The sequence below is a fragment of the Meleagris gallopavo genome, chromosome Z (assembly GCF_905368555.1).
Source record: "Meleagris gallopavo chromosome Z, MGAL_WU_HG_1.1, whole genome shotgun sequence".
In the NCBI taxonomy this organism is placed as follows: Eukaryota; Metazoa; Chordata; class Aves; order Galliformes; family Phasianidae; genus Meleagris; species Meleagris gallopavo.
Genome location: NC_139435.1, coordinates 71678690 through 71703281, shown reverse-complemented (window position 1 = coordinate 71703281; position 24592 = coordinate 71678690). Strand labels below are relative to the sequence as shown.

General features: G+C 41.4%; 1 protein-coding gene across 4 annotated transcripts in view; it reads left to right on the top strand.

Moving 5' to 3' along the window:
* Window positions 1-24592, top strand: part of TNFAIP8 (TNF alpha induced protein 8) — a 46584-nt gene that overhangs the window by 585 nt on the left and 21407 nt on the right. Inside the window, exon 1 of one of the 4 annotated variants that reach the window (XM_085213189.1) lies at window positions 3999-4217. The exons of 2 other annotated variants lie outside the window; for them this stretch is intronic. In XM_085213189.1, the coding sequence (XP_085069315.1) occupies window positions 4202-4217 (16 nt within the window). In that variant the 5' untranslated portion in view covers window positions 3999-4201. Of the gene's footprint in view, window positions 1-3998; window positions 4218-4843; window positions 5107-24592 lie in introns of those variants that run through there. One more of the 4 variants, XM_085213187.1, reaches the window with a different exon arrangement.

The window sequence follows — 24592 nt, the reverse complement described above, 5'->3', positions numbered from 1 at the left end:
TGGGCAGCCTGGGCTGGTATTAAGTGTGGAGGCTGGTGGCACTGCATGTGGCAGGGGGGATGGAGATTCGTGATCCTTGAGGTCCCTTCCAACCCTGGCCGTTCTGTGATTCTATGGCCGCCTTTTCCTTGTCACAGTGCTGGCATTGCTGCCATGCGTTAATATTGCAGGGTGGTCACTGCATATGCTTGCAGACCTCGTTTTTATCTTTAATAAGCACGTACTGAGTGTTAAATGAACACAATAGGTAAGCTTTCTATTGTCTTGTTTAAAGGATGAGAATGAAGAGAAAAACCCTCCGTAAGGGAATCAGCTGCTCAGATACCCCAAGAAGCTGTTCTTTGCTTTTTCCCAGGAGTCTGTTTCTGAGCTATGGGAAGCGTTGTCTGTCTGTCAGATAAAATACATAAACGTGCATTGGGACCAGGTAGGAAACCAAGTCCGGAGTGAAAGCATTCCTTGGCAGAAGGAGGACTGAGGCCTTTCTTTGGGAGGCAAAGCTGGGGGAACTCAGAAGATGAGTAGAAGTGGGAAGAAGGAAATTGAATGTTGAATATTCTTGTTCATTTGTATAACGTTTGTATCACCAGAATAGAAGTTAGACGGCGGATCTTTAGAGGAGCAGTAACTGCACAGGCTTGAAATGGAAGTCGCTTCATGTTTGCCTTGGTGACAGGAAGCTCCTTGCTTCCGTTGAATAGCAACCAGCATCATCTGACTGCAGCTATAGGCATCAGCACGCCATGTGGCTTCGTCGGCCTGTTCTGAGTTATCTTTGAATTCTTGGTGCTGGGTGAGGAAATGATTGTTGCTTTGAACAACCGAGCACAGAATCGAGTGGTTGAGGAGCCCCAGCCTCGGTCATCTTCTTGTTAGGCCAGCATGAGATGTCTGATACCTCACAGTCCTTAACGTGGCCCTGCCTGATATTTTTATACAATTGGCAGAAGCACCAAATAACAAATGATAATATGTAAATGGTTCCTGAATAATAACAGCTACAGCTTTATGATGAATTTTCTTCTAAATAGCTTGTATTTACTCTTAAATTTACCTCTTAATAGCTGTTTTTCTTTCACTAGACTTTCCCTTGGTTTATTTAAAAGTAGTTCTTACACTGAGACAGATCCAGAAAAAGGTATTTAAGGGGATTTTTGTCAAAGTCGTTCAGTGATATTTGTGGTGGTTTAGAACTGGATGTATTCAGCTGCATTACTTGCTTCATCTAGATGGCTGGACGTATTGTTTTCAGTACTTCAGTACTTTCTACCTTCTTCTGCCTGGTTAAGTTGATTTTATTATAGCTGCGTGCATCACAGAGATGAAGATACAGAGCACTTGAACAGTTGTTCCTTCCCTCCCTTTTTCGTGTTGTTTTTTGTATTTCCCCTGTCTAGTTGAGCCATTCAAACCAATTTATTTTCATCTACCCCGAGTGACAAATTTCTCATCCTTTCCTTAGTTAGATTTTGGGTATCAGGTTGATCAGATCACAGGGAAAATGCACAGCATAGATCCGAACAGGCTGTGGTGATATCATTTCAGCCATGCAGTGTAGATTAATAAATCCTAATGCTTCCATCTCTTTTTTGGAAGTTCCATTTAGAAAATGTTGTGCTTTAGGAGCTAGAAAGTAACAGAGGGACTTTGTTAAGATTGTGTTCTCTTGGTTTTTCTTTCTGTTCTTGCAGCATTTCTCAACTGTGATGCAGCAGAAAGTCCAGTCCTCTATTTCAGGCTGGCTTTGCAATCAAAGCAAGTGGGCATGGCTTCAGATTAGTTATGGTTTGTTTATTTGCCCTCGGCTCCAGCATCCTCTGATCACAGGACCCAAGGAGCCTTCTCTATAGATGCCTACAAGTCAGTGCTCACACCAGCACTTCTTTTGTAGCTTGGCTTAATCTAAGATCTCATTTTATTTCCAGCGATCGGGCTGAGTATTTGTAGGCCTTCAGAATTTTTCACTTTAAAGCCTACTTTCTACAATAGGATCAACAAAACCTGCGACTCTTTTGACGTGCTTGAATGGTAATGTGGACTTTGACCACATGAAATATATGGTACGCATTTTAAAACTCAGTGCTTTCTCCTTGCTCATGGAAGAACTCAGTGGGGACTGCAGTTCTGTCCCATGGAGGTGAGGTTGGCGTGCTGGCTGTTCCTGGGATTCCTGTTGAGTGCTGGCTGAGAGTTTTGCAGCATCCGTTTGGCATCTGTGTGAGCGGGGTCTGGCTCTGTCCCTTCACAGCAACGTATTTGGTTTGTTTAGTGGCCAACTCTGATGCCTCAGAATCTGGAAGAAACTGCTGGAAACGGTGTTTGTGAATTTTGACACTTACCACCTGCATCAGTAGCAGAGTTCTTAGAGTGTGGCAATTTGAGATCACTTAATTATTTAAAATAACCTATTTCAAGGAAATTTATTTATTTATTTATTTATTTTCCCCTTCAGTGAAAGGCTTTGATGTAACTTTATTTTTGCTGCTGCTTTGATAGCTGAGCACTGTGGGAGTGTCTGAATGCTGTGCCTGCTCAAATGGGCTGATCTTGAGAGATCAATTCAGACAATGGGAGAACGAAGCAAAAGAAGAGTGGCTGCTGTTCCATAGTTCGTGATTTTCGTGCTTTCTTTCTTTTAGTGTCTTTATTTGATATTCATACTTCAGCTCCTTGCTAATGAAATATTTTAATAGAAATGAGGAGGTTTGTCCCGTGTATTGCATGGTCTGCAAAAGCTGCTGAGGCACAGATTTATTCAGTATTGTCTGCACTAAATCACTGAGCTGAAGGAAAGCAAATAAGTCTGCTCAATGCTTTTCCTCTGTGCAGGAAATACGTGGAAAATGATGGAATGCGTTCCCGAGGGTGCTGAGAGGTGGAGAAGCAGCCCTGAGAGAGCATACCTGCACGGCAGGATTGTGGAAATCTTTGTCTCTTGAACTTGGAAGCTGAATACAAGTGCCAGTGGAAATTAAATCCCAAAATAAAAAAAAAAAACAAAGCGTATTTCAGGTGACCAGAACTGTTCTCTGTCACATCTCTGTTGGCCAGAGGTGTTGCTGAGCACTCCAGATATCAGTGCATGGCTGCTCTCGTGCACTTCTACAAGAAACAAATTCTACCTTCTACTCCAGCCATAACTCAGTCGTTGCTGTCACTGTTGGGTAAGGGGGGGACTTTTCTCATAGGAGTATTGGCACAGGAAATGTCAGCCTTTGTACTGGGACTTGGCTGCCGAAGTGGAGGGTGAGTCTGGATTCATAAGCGTTGGTGGGATTTCACTTTCAAAGTCTGTGTTAGGCTGCAATAAACGGCCCCTCATGTAGCAGAAGGCCTTTTCCCTGTCGGATGTAAACAGCAGCAGGGTCCTAAAATGTGATTCAGCTTTTCTGATTGTATCCACAGTGAATAACAGCTGCTTGACTTGCTGAAACTGGCCTAGGCTTGGTCTTAGTTATGGTATTACGAGCACTTGATTGCTCTCCCTTTTTGGAAGGATGTGGTGATGATGTTCGTGTCATCTGTGGCTTAATTATTAGAAGACATTAAGTATTAAGATATGATTAGAAGATAGAAAGTAGAAGCCTTTTGCAGACCATACAGAGAGGAGAGGGAAAAATATAAATAGAGGATGAAGTGTGAGAGACAAAGCAGATCTTATGTCAGGAGTCTGCTCAGCTATCTGAATGGCCACAAGTAAAGTTAGAACAGGCAGTCAGGCTCTGTAATTATGGCTGCTAATACGGTGAGATATGCAATAACATGGCTCAACAGCTTTTTTTCTGCCTGTGCTAGCCTTGAAACACTGCATTGTTTGTGTGACTAAAGCTGTCATCTAATATGTCAGCTTGTGATACAAACTGACTCCCGTGCATCTGAGATGAAGGACAGATCTGCATGGGCAGGATGACAAGTTAAAGATTTCTCTCCTGTTTTTCTCCCCCTCCCTCATGCTTTTCAGAAGTTAGTAGAAGCAATTACGTAAGACGTGTGCCGTTCTTCTGAAGCGTTCTCTCCTGCTGAACTCTCAGGTGGATTCAGGATGAGTGTAACAAATTAGCGCTGTGATTTTTCAACCTAACTGAAAATGGAATCAGAAAACATCTGCGTTGGCACAGCCTGCAGGGATCATTGTGTCTAAATCCTGACTACACACAGGGCCACAGAAAAACCAAACCGTACGTCTGAGAGTGCTGGCCAAATGCTTATGCAGCGTGGTGAGTTTCAGGATTGTGTAAACACGCTGAAGGGAAATTGATGTACTTCCCTTTGTTTGACTTCTGGTTTTTTTTTTTTTCCTATCACTGAGTAGCATTTAATATTAATAGTGGTGTGGATAAATGACAGAATCCTTTAGCATCCCGTATGATGACATCATATAATGGAGTGGATTTGTCTAATAATGGTGTATATGATACATCTCTATTTCCATGAGCTTCTTATTTCCTACCATAGGTAAATTTACTTCATTGCTTCTAGGTACACTGACTTAATTTGTTGTCCATTAAAATGTTCTCTGTAGTACTTTAATGCGTTAGATTGTGTTAAAAAAAACTTTGAATCCTTTTTTGCTTGGAACTTTGAAGATTTATTAAAAGAGACACATAACATTGGGTAGCAGCTGAGATGCAGGTAATCATGGAATCACACGATGGCTTGGACTGGAAAAGTACCTAAAGCCTATTCATTTCCAGCACCCCCAGCAGTTCAGGCTGCCCAGGGCCCATCCAGCCTGTCCTGCTGCACCTCCAGGAATGGAGCACCCACAGCTCTGAGCAGCTGTGCCAGGACCCTCTGAGTAAGGAATTTCCTCCTAACATCTAATCTGAATCTCTTCTCTTCTTGTTTGAAACCATTTCCCCCCATATCCCGATCTTCAAACTGCTGAGAAATTTCCGTAAAACAAGCTGTGAATTTGCATTGTGCTGATCTGCAGAGCACTGTGCTGATCAGGGGAAAAGAAAGCATGCTGATTGCCACCAAATGCTTTCATGCAGTTTTACCGACAGTATTTGATGTGTGAGCCATCATCAGTGTGGAGCTGGATAGCTGTGAGCTGCTCGAAACGACAGGAAGGTGACTGGGAAGAGATGAGGAGTGCTGGAGGTGAGCTCAGCGATAAGTGCCAAAGTGCTGTGCGTGCTTTTGTTGTTTATTTCTGTGAGGTATTCTTTAACTTCACTGGGCTGGTTAGGAGAGATGATGGGCAAGCTGGGATCTTTGTGAAACCATCTTTAGAAAACATTCTAGGTGATGTTGGAATATGATTCTGACCATTAACTGCAATTTGAACGGAGCTGCCCATCTGATCTGGCATCTCTAAAACTTGATTAAATTTACTGAGGCTTCTAATGGGCCTCTTTGTGCAATTTTTTTTCTCCTTTTTCTTTTTAAGAAGTTCTACGGTATTTGAACATCGTAAGTTTGTAATTGCTTGTTTAAAAGTTAAAAGCTGCACACACCCACATGCTCAGTGGGACTTCTGCTGAGGATCCTGCTTGATGAGAACTATGCAGTTCTGTGCATCAAGCCAGGTTTTGGGTTTGGGTCACCATAGCGTAAGGTTTGAAAGTCTTTTTGGGTGTTTGAGTCCAGCTCAGAGGAGGTGTGACCCAACATATCTATAAAATCTGTCAGAACATGAGACCTAAAACCAGAGTGTGCACTGCTATGGTGAACACAGGAAACTGTGTCACAAAAACAACCCTTTTTTTTTGCTCAAGCCCACGAGGTGATATCTCGGTGACTGACTTTGGGTATCATTACAGTAGGCTTTGAAAGTGTAAAGTGATAATAAAACAGTACTTCCATAGAGCTGTCATAAAGCAGAGTTGTACTCTCATGGAATCACAGAAGCTGTCCAGAGCCTTCCCTAGAGGCAGGCTGAAGCAGCCCAGTTCCCTCAGCCTTCCTTCATAGGAGGGACACTGCAGTATAACACAGGATTGTACCTCCTGCATTCAGGTGGGTCATGAAGTACAGATCTTCAGAGGTCGTGCTGTACAGCTGAGGGGCATAAGAACTTTTTCAGTGGCTGCTGCACAGATGGCATGAAGAATGGTGAGACCACTGCTTGGTTTCCTCTGCTCACATAAATTTGGCTTTAGTTTCCTCAAAGGCAGCACTATTTTGCCTGGCTAATTTAGAGGCAATTTGTTAAGGTGTTTAATGTCTCTGCAAGATACTAATGAAAATAGCATGCTTACAGCTTCATTATATCTTACTGTATTGTAATTAGGAATTTCAGACTGTGGAGTGAATGCCTCTTGCTGAAATCTGTATGTCCAGTGGTCAGGAACCTTCACAGTCAGTGCTGGGGAAATGTATGTGACTGGGTAACACTCATTTCACTGTGAATTCATTGATTAAAAGAAAGCAATAGGAGAACAATGTATTTCTCCAAAAATATATATACAGAGCCCTGCTAGAGCCTGCTAGAATTTTAAGTTTAAAAGCAAACTGTGACATTATCACTTCTGTTCTCTATGTACGGCTGCAGAGCATCTTTGGCTTGGTTCTGTCCCCAGTCCCCATCACTGGCGTTTGGCATGGCAGTCCTTTGGAAGCAGGTGAAGATTGGGTCACAGAAATAGGTCTGCTTGATGAGCGTATTGCTCTGCAGCATGAATATGAGGACATTCAGATACCTGGCTGGTCAATCTGTTGCTAAGTGTGTCCCAACAGCATTGTTGTAGATGAAGAACTCAGACCTGCCTGTGCAAAAATCATTTCCCAAGTATGCCCAGACTGAGAGCCAGAGCATGCCTTCTGTCTGGTGGCAGGTGGAAGCAGCTCTTGTTAGGAGAAACTGCAGATACTGTGGCTGCACCCTGGAAAGGAAGAAAAAGGTCTTGTTTTGTTTCGGGCCCGTATGTGTACATTACATGTTTACTCTGAACTCTGAGTTTTGCAGTTCCTCTTGTTCCTGCACAGGACTTGTACAAAGCTTTTCTTTTCCATACTCTTCCTATCCGCAAAACCCCTAAAGAATGCAAGAGAAAAGCAGCCCAGGAGGACCCAGGAATCATCACAGAAGGAAAATGTCTCAGGTTTGAGCACAGTGAATCTATTGACAACAGGGCTGTGTGGGGTGTGTGACTGCTGGAGGCTGTAGAGCTGGTTGCGTGTTGCAGGGTGAGTGCCTTTATGGATGTCAAAGTGGAGACTGTCTTGAGTAGATCTAAACCAAGCTGGTGAGAGAAAACAACTCTCTGAAATGTTAAGCTTGTTTTAAGCAGTGTGAATGAAAGAGTTCAGAAGTTTCTACTTGGAAAGCTTCCTTCTGCATTGCTAGGTAGAAGTACGTGATTTCTGATGTGCTTTGCAGTCATTAGATGAGGAGCTTTCAGAAACAGTCTTTAATGGAGAGTGCAGTTTGAGACTGTTTTCTCATGTAACACACAGTCACCTTGGAGAGTGGTTTAAAACGTAATACATACGAAGCCATAGTGTTACAGACAGATCAATTTCTCAGACAAGTAAACTTATTACTTGTTTATTGATTTGATTCATCAAGGGAAAACTGCTTTAAAATTTTCATTTCACCGTAAGATTCACGTCTCCTGATGTTAGCAGAGGGCCAATTCCTTGTGAGTTTCTCTGCATTTTCATACTTTAGTCTTCATTTGTTTTTTCCTGTAGTGTAAATTTGTCCCTGAATTTTCTTGGAAAAATGCCTACTTTTGAGATAATTGAAGCAATCTGCGATTGTAATTCTTTTTTCTTGACTCTGTGCTCCCGATTTTATCCTTTAAAAGATAAGAAATAAGAATAAGAAATACCCTTCAGGTTAATCAGCGTTTTTAAGTATCCTTATTTATCATTTACAAAACCAAAGTTAACGTCAGTTTGGCATATTTCCGATGTATGTGAACACAGATTGTTAACTGTAAGCCCCTTATTTTCAGGAACAGTGCCAAGTGGTACTGTATAGATGGTGTGTTTTTTTTCCAAAGCACGTGTGTCCAGCCCTTGGTCCACAGGCTGTCTGCAGCCACACATCATCATAAACTTTCAACATTGCTGTGTGATTTTTAGTTTTAGTGATGTTTTCTTTAGGGGCCAGCTGTGTTTGCAGCAATGGATTGCAGTGCAGGGGTGGGGGGGTGCAGTGCAGTGCTAACTCATGCCTGCTGCACACGCTCAGTCCAACTGAATCCTGTATTACATGTGACATACACTTGTGCCTCTTGGCAAGTAAAACACAGCGATTGCTGACTACAAAATGTATTCTATACGCAGCCCCAGACAATTCCTCTTCACCTGATGTGGTCCAGGTGAGCTAAATGGCTGGACGCCCTTGTTCTGCAGATTAAAACAGCTGGAGCTTTCTGTTTAAGTTGTGTTCATAGCTTCTTTACCATGATGGAGGACATGCAAAGCAGTTATCTTACATTTTCCAAGTTCCCATGCTCTGCTGCCTTAGATTACCTTGCATGAATGTGAACATGTTTGCAGTTCTTTTCCCTTAATCTTTGCAGCTCGCATTTTACAAGGCAATGGCTGGTTCTCACGAAAAGGAGAAGGCTCTTCACTGAAAATAGCGAGCTACTCTGCTTTGAAACTTGCCAGTCTGCATGGCTTTTTGAGCTTGGGCTGAGCAGGAAGGTGCTGCTGCAGCGGGGGCACCCCATCTGGTGAGAATACCTCTGCCCTTATCAGCCACGGAGCTCAGAGCCTTCAGTGCTGCCAGACTTGCTTGGGCAATGTGTGTAGGTTGAGAACTTGTTTTTCAGAGCTCAAATTATGGAAACCTGTAACCCTGCTTCCAAGTTACTTACGTAGCCTAGAACGATGTTCTGTCAGTAATTCAGAATAGCATCTAAATACCTCCTGTTAATTTCAACATCTGATGCAGGATAACCATACTAGCCAGCTAATAAATAAATCTTACATAGAGTTCTTCAGATAAACATCAGTTTGGTTTCAGATGCATCAAGCTTTGCTAACTTAAGTTGGCAGTAAAGATAATTAGTTACAACACATTCCAGGAAGTGCCAGTATTTGCTCTTGCAAAATACTTAATGTATGTGTTGTAGGGGCTGTAGAAGCAGCACATCCCTGGGTGAATGTTGTGTTCCTTACTGGAGAGCATGGAGCCAGGAATCTGAGCTGTTATCTTGCGTGGGCTGAAGCAATTTCTTAATTTTGGGTAGGAGCTTTCCCTGGCAAGAACTGAAACCAGCTCTGGTGCTGCAGTCATTTTCTTCCATTGTTTTTAGAATTGAAACCATAAAAAAGGTGACTTCCCAGGCTTTTTTCCTGAAGGAAGAACTTCAACTTAAGTAATTTGAACTTTGTTAAAATAATTTAAACATTGCAAAAGTAGAAAGGTCTCTGTGACTTTACTAAATAATGATTTTTTTTTTTTTTTTAATAGGAAGGGAAGTTTAAGGGCATTTAATGCAATGAGTGGCTTTCATACTCACAAGTGAATATGAGGAAGAATCAAACTAATGATGGGCAGTTTTGTTTCGCTGTGCAATTTTTTTTTTTAAGTGTATGTTTATATTCTGATCAGTGAATTCTGTCCACTTTGTTCACATACAGTTGATTTTAATGTTTTATTACCAGGCAGCTTGGAATGCATGCCAAATAATTTTTGCTAATGCTTATGCTGTTAATTTGAGGTAAACTGACATGTGCTAGAAATTTTGCTTTTAATAATTGACTCACACTGTGATAATTTTTGTAACGTTTATAAGAAAGGAATGTTTTGCTCATGTCTTAGTCCTGCATACTTAAGCTTCCATACTCAGATACATACTTGTGTCCATTCCTGCTAATGTCGCTAGATTGGTGGTAACTGTTTTCTAAGAAGAGGGAAGGTGGTTTCACAAATTCAAACAATCACAGAATGGCCAGGGTTGGAAGGGACCTCAAGGATCATGAATCTCCAACCCCCCTGCCACATGCAGGGCCACCAACCTTCCCATTTAATACCAGCCCAGGCTGCCCAGGGCCCCATCCAACCTGGCCTTGAACACCTCCAGGGATGGACGGGGCATCCACAGCCTCTCTGGGCAGCTGTTCCAGCACCTCACCACTCTCTGTGTAAAGAACTTCCCCTGACATCCAACCTCAATCTTCCCTCCCTCAACTTAAAGCCATTTCCCCTTGTCCTGCTATTATCTACCCTTTCAAGAGGTTGGAAGATGGTAGTGTGTGTTTTTTTTCATGTACAGAGATGCCTGTATAATCAGGCTGTGAAGAATTAGATGTGATGGAGGAAGATATGGCAGTGTACTGATAGCTGTGGTTGTAGGCAGAATAATTGGAGGAAATACTGTGACGTGAAGTAATAAAGTTTCAATCTCATGGAAGCTCTTTTCAACCTGTTTCCATGAAGACAAATGACTGAAACAGTTTTTTGACCTATGTGATCTGTAATTCATTAAAAGGATTATGATCTTTGCTTACCTCTGGGATACAGAATTAAAAAACAAGGCTTTTGTAAACCTGCACCATTCATCCCTTTTGTTGGTTTTAGTAGAAGAACTCAAGTTGTGGTTCGCTCTTTACCCACATACCTGGTACCTGTGTCATCCTTTGTATGCACATGAGAGCCTGTTCATCCCACAGATGTTTTTATTATCTTTGAGTGATAGCACATTACAGGTTGATTTGTCATGATCCAGCAACAGACTCTTTTTCCTTTTGTTCCCAGTTAGTGATATCCTCTCTTTGCTGAGGGATTTAGCTGGTGAGCACTAATTTCACACACATCTTTGGCAACCAGGAATGCCATTCAGTCCTGCTCCCATGCTCCTATTGCTTCCTTCTTTGTGTCAGCAGAACCATTCTTGCTTGTCTGACTGAGGAGCTTGATCAGGAGGTGGTTAGTCTTTCCTGTTAGTTCCCTTTGCTGTTTTCCAGTTTTTCTAACTTAATGTGCAGTTCATGCAGCTGTGTATCTGTATCATCTACATCCATGCATAAAATTTATTTATTTATTTTAGGAACTGATGCATAGCGTTTGGATTCTGAAATCTTAAGAGAGCTGTTTGATTCTGTTTAAGCCAGTTTTTAAAGCTGGTGCTGTTGTAATGGTTTTTGTTTGAATGCAATTCAGCTTTATTCCTCAAATGCAAACTGAAGTACTGGAAAAAAGGCTGCCTTTGAGGAATGCTTGTGGTCGTAAAGTGCACTGTTTGCTGTGGTGTTGGACGTTTGTCAGTGCAACTTTCCATATCAAAGTGACAGAGCTGCCTTGGAATTCAGGGAACTCAACCCAGGAATGGCTATGTACCATAGAGGTGCATTAAATAAAGGATGGTGGGCACTGGGGTTTCTTCATTAATGTTAGCCTATCTTCAGCTATTTCCAATGCTCTTATCTTTAATTAACTCTTAAAATTTTCATCTGCAAAGGCAGGACTACCTACCAGTATGTATACAAGAAGGGCCAAAATAGCATCTGCAATCCATATGTGCAAATTGTGTTTTGCATGAGCTCTTTGTACAAACATCTCAGTAAGTAGAAGTGTGGATGACATCCGTATGAGTCAGAGTGCACGCAGAGGTTTTAAAATACACTTCTTTAGCAGTTAATTGTTTCTGTATAGCTTTGCAATGCAAATGACAAGTCAGTGCATGTGAAGGAAGCCCTGGGATATTTTAAATATTTGAAATGTCAACTGAAGGAATGTGAGCAGTTCCTATTTAGCCTTGATTGGCAGTTTTTTGTTTTTTTTTTAACAAATTCAAAAGTTAAAAGGATATTTTTTTCTTAAACGAGTTAAACTGAATTGTGAGTCAATTGCTGCACTTCTTATTACATCCTTCCTATAAGAGCCATAGTACAGAGGGTCACCTGAAACAGAATTGTGACAAAGATGCTAGAACAAGTTAAGACAATACACAGAAGCCACGATGCTTTGACTCACTTTCCTAATAACAGTTGTGTATCAGAGGTGGAGGCTGGAAGCTTGGCAGGCATGGATTGGCCTGCTTATATTGACCAGGATTTTCTGCAACTTGGAGAGATGGCTGCAGTTTATGTTTTTGGATTTGTAACATGTCTGTTTAGAGCAGGCTTAGATGCAAGCTGAGGATAGTTTAAAATGAAGTAGGATTGCAACTGCACACACAGCTGTAGCAAGCAATGTATGTCTAAATCATGTAATCCATGATTAAAAATTCAGTTTTCTAATCACCAGTACTGTTGAGTGAAAGAGAAACTAGAAGGTGACTAATGTAATTGGTGAAATACAGAACAAGAAGTGAGGTTAACATATGCTATTTTTCATTGTACTCCAAAGATTCATGCTCTCAGTTTCCTTATGTATCGCTATTCATATAAAATCAAAGAGTTGTTGTGGTTGTTTAAGTAATCTGGTTTTCATGAAGGTTTTGCCGTGGATTTGTTTTCCTCAGTTCTTGAGAACAGTTATCTAGCAGCACATGTGCTGAAGGATTTCTCCCTTCATTCCATAAACCTACATTTTCATAACGACCTGATCTTCCCCCACCCCAAACTCAGTCAAAAATAAAAATGAAGATGTATGCCCTAGGGAGACAGCAGATGCTGAAAAGAAATAAGCCTTATGTGTTGAGACAACAAAAGTTTAATAAGTGAAGGAGAGGGAAAAAAAAAAAAAAAAAAAAGACTGGTGCTCTTCCAGACTGATGCTTTGGAAAAACTTCCCTGCCACCCCCTTTTCACTGCGGAGCACAGAGTTAGGTGATCTGTAATGTCCCTTTGGGCAGCTGTCCCTTGCCTATGGGACAAGGAATACCCTGCAGCTCTGCAGGCCCTGCTCAGCCACAGCCAAAATGTGCCTTTGGTATCACAAATCCAGAACCACTGGAGCTTTCCCTGAAGGTTCACTCCGTCCCAGCCAGGCACAGTGCACTTCTGCTGAGTCACCTGTAAGGCGACGAAAAGGTTAAATCTGAACTAACTTTGTTTCACAACTTTGTTCTGAAAATGCAGATATTCTGCTCGTGCTAAAAGCAGCACTATATTAGGCAAACATTTTAACTCCCAAATCGAGGACTAAATTTTAATGCCCGAAGTGGTATTTCTGAGAGCTTATGTCATTCCTCATGAACTCAAACATCCCATCTGAAGCCTCATTAAATTAGAATAAGCTGCTGTGACTGAAATGCCTGAATTCTCTTATCAACTGTACTTAATGTTTTCTTGCTCAGTTGTTGGTGGTTCTTGAGTTTTGGAGATGTGAAGAAGCAAGGTGGGCTGTTTTTCTTACTCTCTTCCACTGGTTCAAACTGCTCTGTTAAATATTCAGCACTTTCCATATCTCTAAATTTACTGATGAATCTATGGTTAGCCTTTCCTAACAGCCTTCTGCTAGGAACATGAACTGTTCACCTTCCTATTGTATGCTGCACTGTGTTATTGAGTGCAGCAGCAACTGAAACCTGTTACTGTCATAAGGAAAAAGGACCAAAAAAAAAAGAGAAATCTGTAACTTACTCAAATGAGAGCTTATTTTTCAATGTGGCATTATGAATTGAGGATGAAATATACATAATTTGATGTGATGTACTCAGTGGTATAATAGCTGTGATATAAAGGTGTAAGAAAAATTTATATCTTCCTTCCAGTAGTGTGGAGTCCTCAATCTTTTCCTAGGTTATGATCTCAAAATTCAAAGAAAATAGAAAAATGCAAGTGAAAAAACAAATTACTGAGTTAGATTTGAAACTTTGGGACTGGGCATCCAATTGACGACGTAAATCCTCCAGAAAATAGCTGTTTAGCCTGCATAGTGTTGAGAGGGGCTTAGACCCATTTACATAGGTTGGATCAGTTGTAAGCAAACAAGCCATCCTTGAAAATGATAGGATGTGTGCCTGGCTTATCTCAAAAGCCCAGATTAGCATGCCCTACAAGATGCATTCTCTAGAGCACTGGTTGCTTCCACAAGTTTTTCATGGATTTATTTATTTAGTGAACGGGTTATATTGTTTAGTGAGCAGGTTCATACTGTGAACAGGTTGTATTAGGCCAGCACAACTCTGCCTACAGAGATGTATGTTTTGGAGTCCTTTGTTGCAGAACTAACTGGAGCATGGAGCCAGTTCTATAGGAAAGACAATGGTTTACTTGGCTGCCAACCAGAAAGGACACACAGAAATTGGTCCTTGTTGAATGCAGAGTTCCAGGACACTCAGGTCTTTGATCAGAGCTGCTTCACAATTGCAAATGATTACCTAAAGTGAGGAAATCTTATATATGAAGTTTATATGAATCTTATATATGAAATATAACTGTTAGCAAACCTGGGTTTTAAGAATAATTTATGTTTACAGTGACAGAAGCCCCTCATGCATGTGCTTTCTAGCAACTCTAAATTTTTTTTATATCACTTCGCCAAACATTCCAGTCTGAAATAGCACATTAGCTGGGATGTTTCCAGTGCTGTTGCAGTGTGCCTGTTTTCTAATGTAGAGCTAGAGCAAACATCAATCTGCTGCTGAATGGGCAAGAGAACTGCTGACAAACAGAAAGCTGAGGTGATCAGTGCCTTCTTTGCTTCTGCCTTTACCAGTAGGATGGGCCTTCAAAAAGTCCTAGGCCCTTGGGGCCAGAGGGGAAATCTGGAAGGAAGGAAGACATGCCCATGGTGTCGGAGGACCAGGACCTTTCCTACATATTCTGAAATACATGGTGGCAAAACTGAGGAAACTTGTAGACACTCTGGGTCTTTGCACCCTATTGCTACGGAGAGATGAGTAGATGGTGATAGGATATGGGAGAATGGTTTTTAACTAAAAGAGGGGAAATTTAGATCAGATGTAGGGGAAATTTTTCATGGGGGGGGGTGGTTCAAAAGTGGAGCATTTTGTTCAGAGAAGTGGATGCCCCATCCAGGCTGTGTGAGGCCTTAGCAACATGATCGAGAGGGTCCTCTCTTAAATACCTCCAGGGATGGGAATGGCTCTACTTCAGTGGGCAATCCATTCCAGTGTTGGACCATTCTCTGTGTGAATAAACTCTTTCTAATATCCAGTATAACATCCCCCTTTGTGCCCTAGTGCTTGTCACCTGAAAAAAGGGACTAACTCTCTCTTTACTGCAACCTCCTTTCAGCTAGACATAGGAGCGATGAGGTAACTCTTGTTTTCTCTTCTTTTCACCAGCTCTACTGCTCTTCTCTACACTCGCTTGATCAATTCAGTATCCTTTGTATAGTGAGGGGCTCAAAACCAAGCAAGTTCTGCGTGCAGATGAACAATCACTTCCTTATTCTTGTTGGCCTATTTCTGATAGAAGGAGAGGATGCTCTTGGCTTCCTTGGCCACCTGGGCACACTCCTGGCTCATGTTTGCTAGCACCTCCAGGTCCTGTTCTGCTGGGCAGCTTTCCAGCCACTCTTCCCCAATCCCAATCCTGCACCACTGCATACGGTTGCTGTGACCCAGGTCTCAGCATTAGCTGTGCTGCATGTTATGCAATTGGACTTGGCCCATCAATTCAGCCTGTACAGCCAAGATCCCTTGGCAAAACCTTTCTATGTCAAGCAATTCAACAATCCTGCCTCAATCGTCCACAATGTGGTATTGTCTATTCAATAGCTTTAATGCTTTTAAAGGTTGGAACTAGGTGACCATTGTGGTCCTTTTCAACCCAGGCCATTCTATGATTTTATGACTGCATTGTTCTTACAGTAGATGCAGAGGTCATGGAAGGAAGGTCCTAGAGAACTTCTAGATGTCTGCATTCTGCAATCTGTGGAAGAAACAGTTCATCCTTCTCTTCAGCTGCAAATTCTGCTTGTTTATAACTACTCACACCCATCCAGATATTCAGAAAAGGAAGCAGTGCTGTTGCTGATGAGATTCTCTTCTTTGCTGAAGGCAAAGATACCTCACCGCAGCATCTTTGAGTGTGTGCCAGCAAATTGGTGCAGTGCTTCTGTGATTCTGTGGTTGCACGAAAATTTTAAATTCTGAAAATGAGAGGCCGTGCATTGTGTTGGAGAGATGTCCTCCAGATTCGGGTGACATGGAACTCAGCCTCTCCAGCACAAAAGCCCCCCTGGCTAATTCAGGCATTTCTGTACCTTTTTGCACCAGAACTTTAGGACAAAGGTCTCCAGCATTTTTCCACTGAGTCAACAACCATTTTGTTTCGCTGTTGACAGTAAAAACTGCATCACATGAACAAAGGCAGGAGATATTTATCCTGTGCAACAAAGTCATTGACCTTTGGGGAGTTAGAAGATAACTGAATTTTGTTACAGGATCTGGGCTAGTAATGAGAGATCCAGAAGAAAGGTTTAAGACATCTCATTTTGGAATAAGAAATTCTTAACGCTTGCCTTTATTTTTAGTTTAAGAAGTGATGCCTTTTATTTTTTTTTATTTTTTTTTATTTTTTTCCCCAAGCCTGTTCAATCTGGGAATCACAACTGGATGCCTTCTCAGTCCCCCATTAAGGGGTGTGCCTTTCTTTCAAGCATTTCTGTCTCTTCAGAAATACCCAGGGAGGAATTCTTGGAGTGCTGTGACATCTTCCATTCCTGAATACTTTCCTTTTTGATTCCTGGACTGTTTCTTCCTCGTAAACACTTGGGTTTCTCAGCCCCACGGGATGCATTATAAGTTTCAAATTCAGTATAACTTTATGCAAAGGATACTCCATATCTTCCTGTCAGGCCTCACTTTTTATCCTCGGTGTCTCCTGGAGGCAAATGGAGATATTCCGTTGCCCAGGGCCTTTTCCTTTCTGTAGCCACAGTGCCCTGCTGTTCTGAGAAAAAGGAGGGTAAGTATGAATAAGCATGCTCTTGAGGGAGCTTTTTAGAATGTTTTTTAGTCCCTGGAGGTTATTTTAGATGCGTTATCTGCGCTCACATTAGTTGTCTCCTATCTTTCCTCCTCAATTTGGCCATCTGGTTTTGAGACTCAAAGATTATGAAGAAATGAAGAATGTGACAGCGTGCTCCTGGAAGGAGGAGAAAGGAGCAAATCCCCTCTGCCAGCAGCTCAAGTCGTGCTCAGGCGTAATGTAAGCAGACAGAATGTCTTAGAGCTAAGTCCCTGCTGATGTGCAGATCTAGGAATATTGCACAGCTGGATTTGGAGAGCATGATGGTTGGTAAATGAAGTGAGCATGTTTTAGGAATATTTCTGAGCTGCGTACCATATAGTCGGGTGCGTAATATTGCTGCCTTAGTTTATAGTAAGCTGTGATTTACACAAATCAGAATGATAGCACAGGCGTGTAGATGCAGTATATATCCCATGAGTGTTAACATGCAAAACAAAACAATACCTTCATATTCAAATTAGTTTTCATATTCAAATTCAGTTCCCACTGACTGAAATGCGTGTGAAAATAGAAATGTGTGTTTAATTTTTGGGGGACTATCAAATACTAACAAATGCAATTAACAAGAGCCTTTCACAGATGCCTTCACAGATGCTGCTGACTGTTGATATTTTTTGTTATTTTTTATATTTTTATTAACCCTCTCTTCTTGGAGGCTTATCAGACGCTTTGATCAACAGACAGGCTCCAGTTCAGTGCAGAAATAGATACTATTTATTTGTTGGGCAAGGGCAGTTCTCCTCAGATACAGAAGATACGGCCACATTTATCTTGTTTAGTCAAAATAACATTTATGTCTTGTTTGAGTTTTAGTATAACACACCAGTGAAGCATTAACTTCCCTGTACAGGCAATTTTAGAGCTCGTATTTATAGTTTCCAGAGAAACTATAAATTATTACAGTGTTATTACCATGTGGGACACGTTTTGGGTGAGTCTGGTTTCACTCCTTGTGAGGGGTTTGCCATGGAATGTTGGGAGAGGAGAGGAGAGCACTGCTTTCTGTCTCACCAGGAGACCTCAGCATGCAGCTGTGTTCAGACATCAGGAGGAGGGCTGGACAACTTCTGTAGGATGCACAGCCACCAGCTGGTTGTAAGGGTTTGCCTGAGCATCAGCAGGAGAAGCTGATGTTTAGGAGATCCCAGTTGCTCTCTGGAGTGAGCCATCCTACTTCAAATGGAGACCTGTGCCTCTTCCACTCCAGATGAGCGACCTGTGGCTTTTGCCTCTGAAGCACCAGTATGCAACGTGTGGATGTGCTAGCATGTTAATTCAGACTAAGTATCAATTGTGTTTTTTTTATGCTGAGGGTAAGAGCAGCTTCAAGCTGTTAACAAATTCTTGTTTCAGTCCATAGTCAGGGCTGAGTATCTCAAACTTAGTTCAGTTCTGATTTCATTTAGGAACATTTGGTGAAAAGCATCAAATTGCACTGAGTTGGAGGTCAGGTAATGAGCAAAAACCTCTGGTCATCAAATCCATCATTTTATATAGTTTCAGAGTTTTGCATAAACGTCATTAACTTTAAGCTGTGTTTTGTGTGCCCATTGAGCTGTGTATCTCTGCAGCTCTGCAAAAAATTATTAAGCTGTGTTCTTAACACAAGAAAGAGGTGGTTTGTAGCACTTTTTGAAAGGTAAATATTTGTAGATACCATATGTCAAAGAAACTGGTAAGGCAAATGGATAATTGGTGCCCCACAAGTGTTGTTTTTTTTGTTTTTTTTGTTTTTTTTTATGTATAGGTGTGTCATCAAAGAAGGTTCCACAGAACTGTTGTGGTCTGGTCGTGCAGAGGGATATTGACATGTGCCATCCTCATCACTTATGCGTTTGCATCCCTCTTAAAAGCCATAGAAATAAGAGAACCCATCCCCTTTGTACCATAAGCAAAGCAGTATTGTTTGTCACACTATCACAGAACACTCATTTTGATCAACAGTATTTTTTAAACAACGTTTTCCTCAGTGGTACAGTGGTATCACATTAAAAAAGGTTTTTGGCATTAGACCTTGCCTATTTTAATGCAGTAGGTTCCTGTTTCTTCTCACTGTTTCCTTATGTGTTCACTATTGAGCATTCATATTTCTTCATTGAAATTAATGTCAAAAATCCCTTTGTCATCAAAGAGGACTGCCTGTATCTTCTTTTAGTCAGTAGGGCTACTACCCTGTAACTATGGATAAGGTAGACTAGGCTATTTTTGCATGCCTGTGGTCTTGCAGTGAAATTTTCTCTTCCTCAGAACCTTGATTTATTTTGTTTGATAAACCAATACACAAATAGTATCAGACTTCCAGAACGCTATGTGTGGACATTGCTGTATTAATTTCTGTAGGAATTTCGAAAAGGAAGTAGACTGTGCAGTGGCTGTTGAAGAGGTGTTTTGGGTCAGTCACAAGTTTGAAGGTCATTTGCAATATAAACTGGAGAGTAAAAACCACAGAGGGCTGCAAAGCCACATTCTCAAAGAACATGTAAACTGAATGACTTTAGTCTTATGCTGCCCAGACATGTTCAGGTAAGATTCTACCAGCTTCTTCCTGATCCTAGGAGTATGTTTTGTTGTGGAGGTGTTGGAATTATCTGTTTTGGAAAGGCATTGTATTATCTTTGAGTCAAATATATTTGTAGCCTGGTCTCAGGGTGCTACATTTCACCTCTGCTTTTCTGCGCCTCTGCAATCAACTGCGCTGAGATCAAGTAAGCTTCCTTGGGTTTAAATTCCAATCTGAATGGGACAGCTGCATAGCAAAGTGAACATACGAGCTCCTTGATGAAAAGATGTTGTTTAACTGCTTTCAGTTAATGTGTGTTCTTTTAGTGTCACAGTTGTGGGAAGGCAAATATGCCATGTCTCGTATTTGATAAGTGATGAAGATATATTTCTTCAGTTTCACTTGGATGAAAAATTGGTAATTCTACATTTGTTGAAATTACAGATTGGGATGTGGGGGGAAATGATACGAACTTGGACAGCACTGTTTAATGTGGCTGAAATGTTTTGAGTGGTGCAAATTCATCTTTTTCATGGGAAATGTGAAACCATTTGTACATTCATGTAGGATGTAAAGTTTTAAGGCAAAAATGAAGGAGAAAATATGTATTTAATTTTTACTTTTGTTTTTATTTTCTTAGATTCCTGAAGTCATGATAGGCAGGTGTTTCTACTCATGGATTAAGCTAGAATATCCTAATTTAACCTATACTGCATCTGTATTACTAAAAGTTAGCTTTTTTAAAGTGTCAGTTTAGTTTTTAATTGGCAAAAACCACAGAAATAAAACAAATCTAAACAAACAAACATAAAAAAGTGACTGAGAAAAAGAGATAATGGGGTTGCCCCCCCAGACAAATGTTTCAGACCATACAGAGAAAGGACTAGTATTACCCAATGCGAGGTATATCTTATTTTCTCTGTCATTTCAGTTGTTCTTCATTTTCCAAGGACACTCACCCGAAATGACTGAGACTTTGTCTTTCCTTAGACGGGATACACAGGAAAAGGAGTATTCAGAATGTTTTTGCAGCCCTAGAGGCATTTGTATGTGCAGTCTTCATCCATTGCATCCCTTGCTTGCGATGGGTGACCTGGTCTGAATTCTGCATGGTATTTCTTGGCTGTGTGTCTCTGCTGGAAGTTAGGAGGGAGCTTTCAAACACAACTGTATGGGAGTTGGGAATAACGCAGGCACGTTCAACCTGTGGCCCACAGATACACACATCACTCAGCAACAGCCAAACCAGAAGTGCACTGTTAACACTGCATCAACAGAAAGCAGGGCATGGAGAGAGCAGTGCTGTGCAGTGCTGACTCAAGTGATGGCACATTTTGGTACGTCAGCTAAACACAGGGCTCTGAATAGCAAGGAGAGTGTAGCCGTGTTTTCTGATTTCATGAAGGAATTTGAAAATAGAATCATAGAACCATAAAAATACTTAGAGTCGGAAGGATCTTTAAGAGGTTATTTAGGCCAACTCCCCTGCAGTGAAACACACTCACTGTACAAAGCTTTTTCCTTAAAGACGGGAAATTTAGGTTAGATTTAAGTTTGAAACCTTTTCCCTTTGTCCTGTCACCACAGACTCTGCTGAAGTCTGTCCCCTTGTTTCTTACATTCCCTTTTAGGTACTGACACTCTGCTCTCAGGTCTCCCGCAGCCTTCTCATCTCCATGTTGCACACTTCCAGCACTCAGCCTGACCTCATAGGACATTCCATTCCTTGGATCATTTTTATGGCCCTCCTCCACAGAGGAGAGAGAGATCTGTATCTCTCTTGTACCGAGGGCTCCACATCTGGACGCAGTGCTCCAGGTGAGCTCTCACCAGCACAAAGCAGAGGGGCTGGATCACCTCCCTTGCCCTGCTGGCCACACTGCTTTTGATGCAGCCCTGGGTACGGTTATTTTTCTAGGCTGTAATGGCATGTTGCTGGATCGTGTCCAGCTGCCATCCACCAGTACCCCCAGATCATTTTTGACTGGGCTGTGCTCAATCTTTCCATCCCCTCACCTCATTAAGAATTGCAACCACTGCCATTGACAGAGTTACATACTTATTAAGTAATGATATTGTGTATTTTGTGAGGGCTGCTCCAGAAGTAATGCTTCCTACTTTATTATCTTCATCCATGACATCAGAGGCAGATGTTTGTGCTATGGCAGTAGAGGCTGAAACTTCCTACCAATATTCCATTCCATTTTGTTGCTATGAGACAGATGGCAGCAGAGGGGCAGTCTGACAGAATGATGCCTGGCATGGAAGTGCAAATGTGGCATTGAATTCCTCTATGCAGAAAAAAATAGCACCTATTGACACAGGTCTGGCTGAATGTTTACAAAGAGTGAACACTGGTGCAGTGAGATGCTGGGTGTTGTGTTTCAGCTGAGGTGACCATCCATGACAGTTGGTTACCTCTGCTGACGCAGATTGCTGTAGGTGCAGCTGTTGGTGCACTCAGTTCTCAGCATTTTCCATTTCAGAGTGATAGATAAAGTGCATTTAAACCCTCCTGTGCAAGTTACAACATCAGATGCTGATTTGGTGTCACACACGAAACTGGTATCTGCACATTGTATCTGGTCCTGCTCTGTTCTGAATATTGAAACAAAAGGCAGTCCTGACACCTGTGCTTTTCGAGGCACTGTTGCCACCTCGTGGTGTTGGCCAAAACTAGCAACGCGAGCTCCATGACCTAAAGAAGCCAGGGGCAGAGCTCACAGGAGGACATTGTTTGTTGGCTGATGGAGCTTTTGCCCATTTTTCTCCTTTTCCTGCTCTGTTTGTTTTCCAAAATAGCCAAAATTACCAACGGTTGTACACAGTAAGCTTCAAATTTGGGAACTTGCAGTAGGACAGCCCCAGAAGAGAAGCCACTTGAGGGAGTTAGTCATCTTAAGGTTGGGCCGTAACTCAGCTCTCAGCAAACAAGACATTGAGCAAAATGTCCAAGAAGTCTGATTTGTATTACATAATACTTGAAATAGTTTGTTAAGGTCTTGGGATAATCTTGTGAAGTAGTGTTTGGTTTGGCCAGGCCCCAGAGTGCATACTTGGTTGTTTTTACTGCCAAAACATTTGAAGAGCTGTCTCTAAAGAAGATAAAATTCTTCAAGGGTTTGATGTGCTTTTACAAAACAAATTAAATTGGACTCCTGCAAGAGCTCCTGACCTTTTTATTTAAAATGGAACTTATGGCAGTCAGTTATGATCCAGTACTGATTTTTTAGTGTAATGCTAACATATTAAACACAGGTTACAACTGAAATTTGCATGAATTGCTCTCTAGCTTAAGCTTGTTTAATATTGGGAAAAATTAGCAACATACATATTTTCAGTCATTATTACATTAGAAAATTGTTCAGACGTTCTGAAAGAGGAATAATGACATTTAGTTGCCAATAGAATGGCCTGGGTTGAAAAGGACCACAGTGATCATCCAGTTTATAAGTACTGTTCAAGTACTGGAAGGCCACAGTGTGGCCTCCCAGCAGCCTTCTCCAAGCTAAACAAGCCCAGTTCCCTCAAACTTTCTTCACTGAGTTCCATTTATGGATAGGTATTTATAAAGAAATAAATCAGAAATTGGCTTAGGTGAAATTCTTCTAGCCAGTAAATAAATATGAAAGGTTAATGATAACTGCTGCCTTCCTCATGCAGACACTGCTTGCCTGCACTATAGTAATGAGGCAGGAAGAAAGGTGAATGCTGCTGCTTTATTAGAGAGCTGCTTGAACACGGGGAGCTTGTGTTGCTGATCTCTGAACTGTGATTTAGTTTTGAAAGTATCACGGTACCCAAGATAAGCAAGTGCTGAAAATGTTTCTTCTAAGGCTGCTGTGAACAGTGAGGTTTTTCAGATTTCCTTGGGTATTGGGAACTGGTTCTCCAGCACTTGTTCAACAGTCTTACTTAATAATTTCCCCAAAGAAATCTCATTCTTAAGTACTCTTCCAGATTCCTAATGTGGCTTCAGTCTAAGCTTTAGGCAAATAATAAACTGATCTAAAATCTATTTGGAACATGCATAAATCAGTATGGTTCTTTGTACGAATCCCACATAATTAAGTACATCTGGCTTGAGAATGTAAACTGTAGCTAAACTGAATTTTCAAAGAACAAGCTCTGGTTAGGTTTAATATCCATTTAAATCCCGCTTTAAATCTCTTTTAATTAAATTTGAACTCAAGTATTATTCTCATAGCCTTTTAGTTTTTCAGTCTTGTTTGATTTTAAATTTTATCTAGATCAGATTGTATTTGATACATGAGTGGTGCTGTCACTGTTTGCATGATTTGGCATAAAAAAAAAAGGCATAGTTTGATTGTTACGTATTTGCAGAACACTTTGATCATTGGCTTGGAACTGGAACACAGCCCTTGCAAACCTAGACATGTGTTTTCCCATATGTACGCTGCTTTTATGTGAACAAAAACCTTCCTTTTGTAAGATAATATCCAATTTTTCATTCCAACAGTGTCATCACCTTTTTGAAAAGAAGAAAGTGCCATATTAGCCATAAAACTTCAGTAGTACTGTTGAAATCATACTGTGTTTAACACTAATTCAACCACTTTGTTCTCAAGCTCTTTTTCACTACTGGCCATGCAATATTAGATTTTCTGGTTTTAATTAAAACATTCCCTTTTAATTAAAATTGTTCCAGCACTGTGTTTTGATGCATTAGTATCTTGCAGTGCCTCTTCTGTCTTGCTGAAAGCAGATCAGATGCAAGTACGTCTTCTTACAGGTTGTGGTGATGCTGCCAGCCTCTGCCTAGTTTATTGACTCTGCAGTAATCTAAGGAATCAGTGACACTTCTGTGCACTGCAGAGCTCTCTTTGGCATTCGTGGGGTGGTTAGTACTCTGCTATCCTGTAAGGCTTTCACTGAAAATTCAGTGATGCAACTATGTGTATGGCAAATACGGATGTTGTAAACTGCAGAGGAGTCTGGTGGGACTCAAGTTTCATTACAAAGGTCTTATGATATTAGTCCAGAAGATTGAACTTTATCATAGAATCATAGAATGGCTTGAGTTGGATGGGACCACAAGGATGATCTAGCTCCAACACCCCCTCATTCCCGCCACAGGCAAGGCTACCAACCTCTACATTTAATACCAGACCAGGCTGCCCATGGCCCCATCCAACCAGGCCTTGAACACCTCCAGTGACAGGGCATCCACAACCTCTCTGGACAGCCTGGGACCTTTGTATACCTTCTTACCTCTCCTCTATCCCTTTTCCTCTCTGGAGCAGAACAGCTGAGGTAAGGAGCTTCCATAAG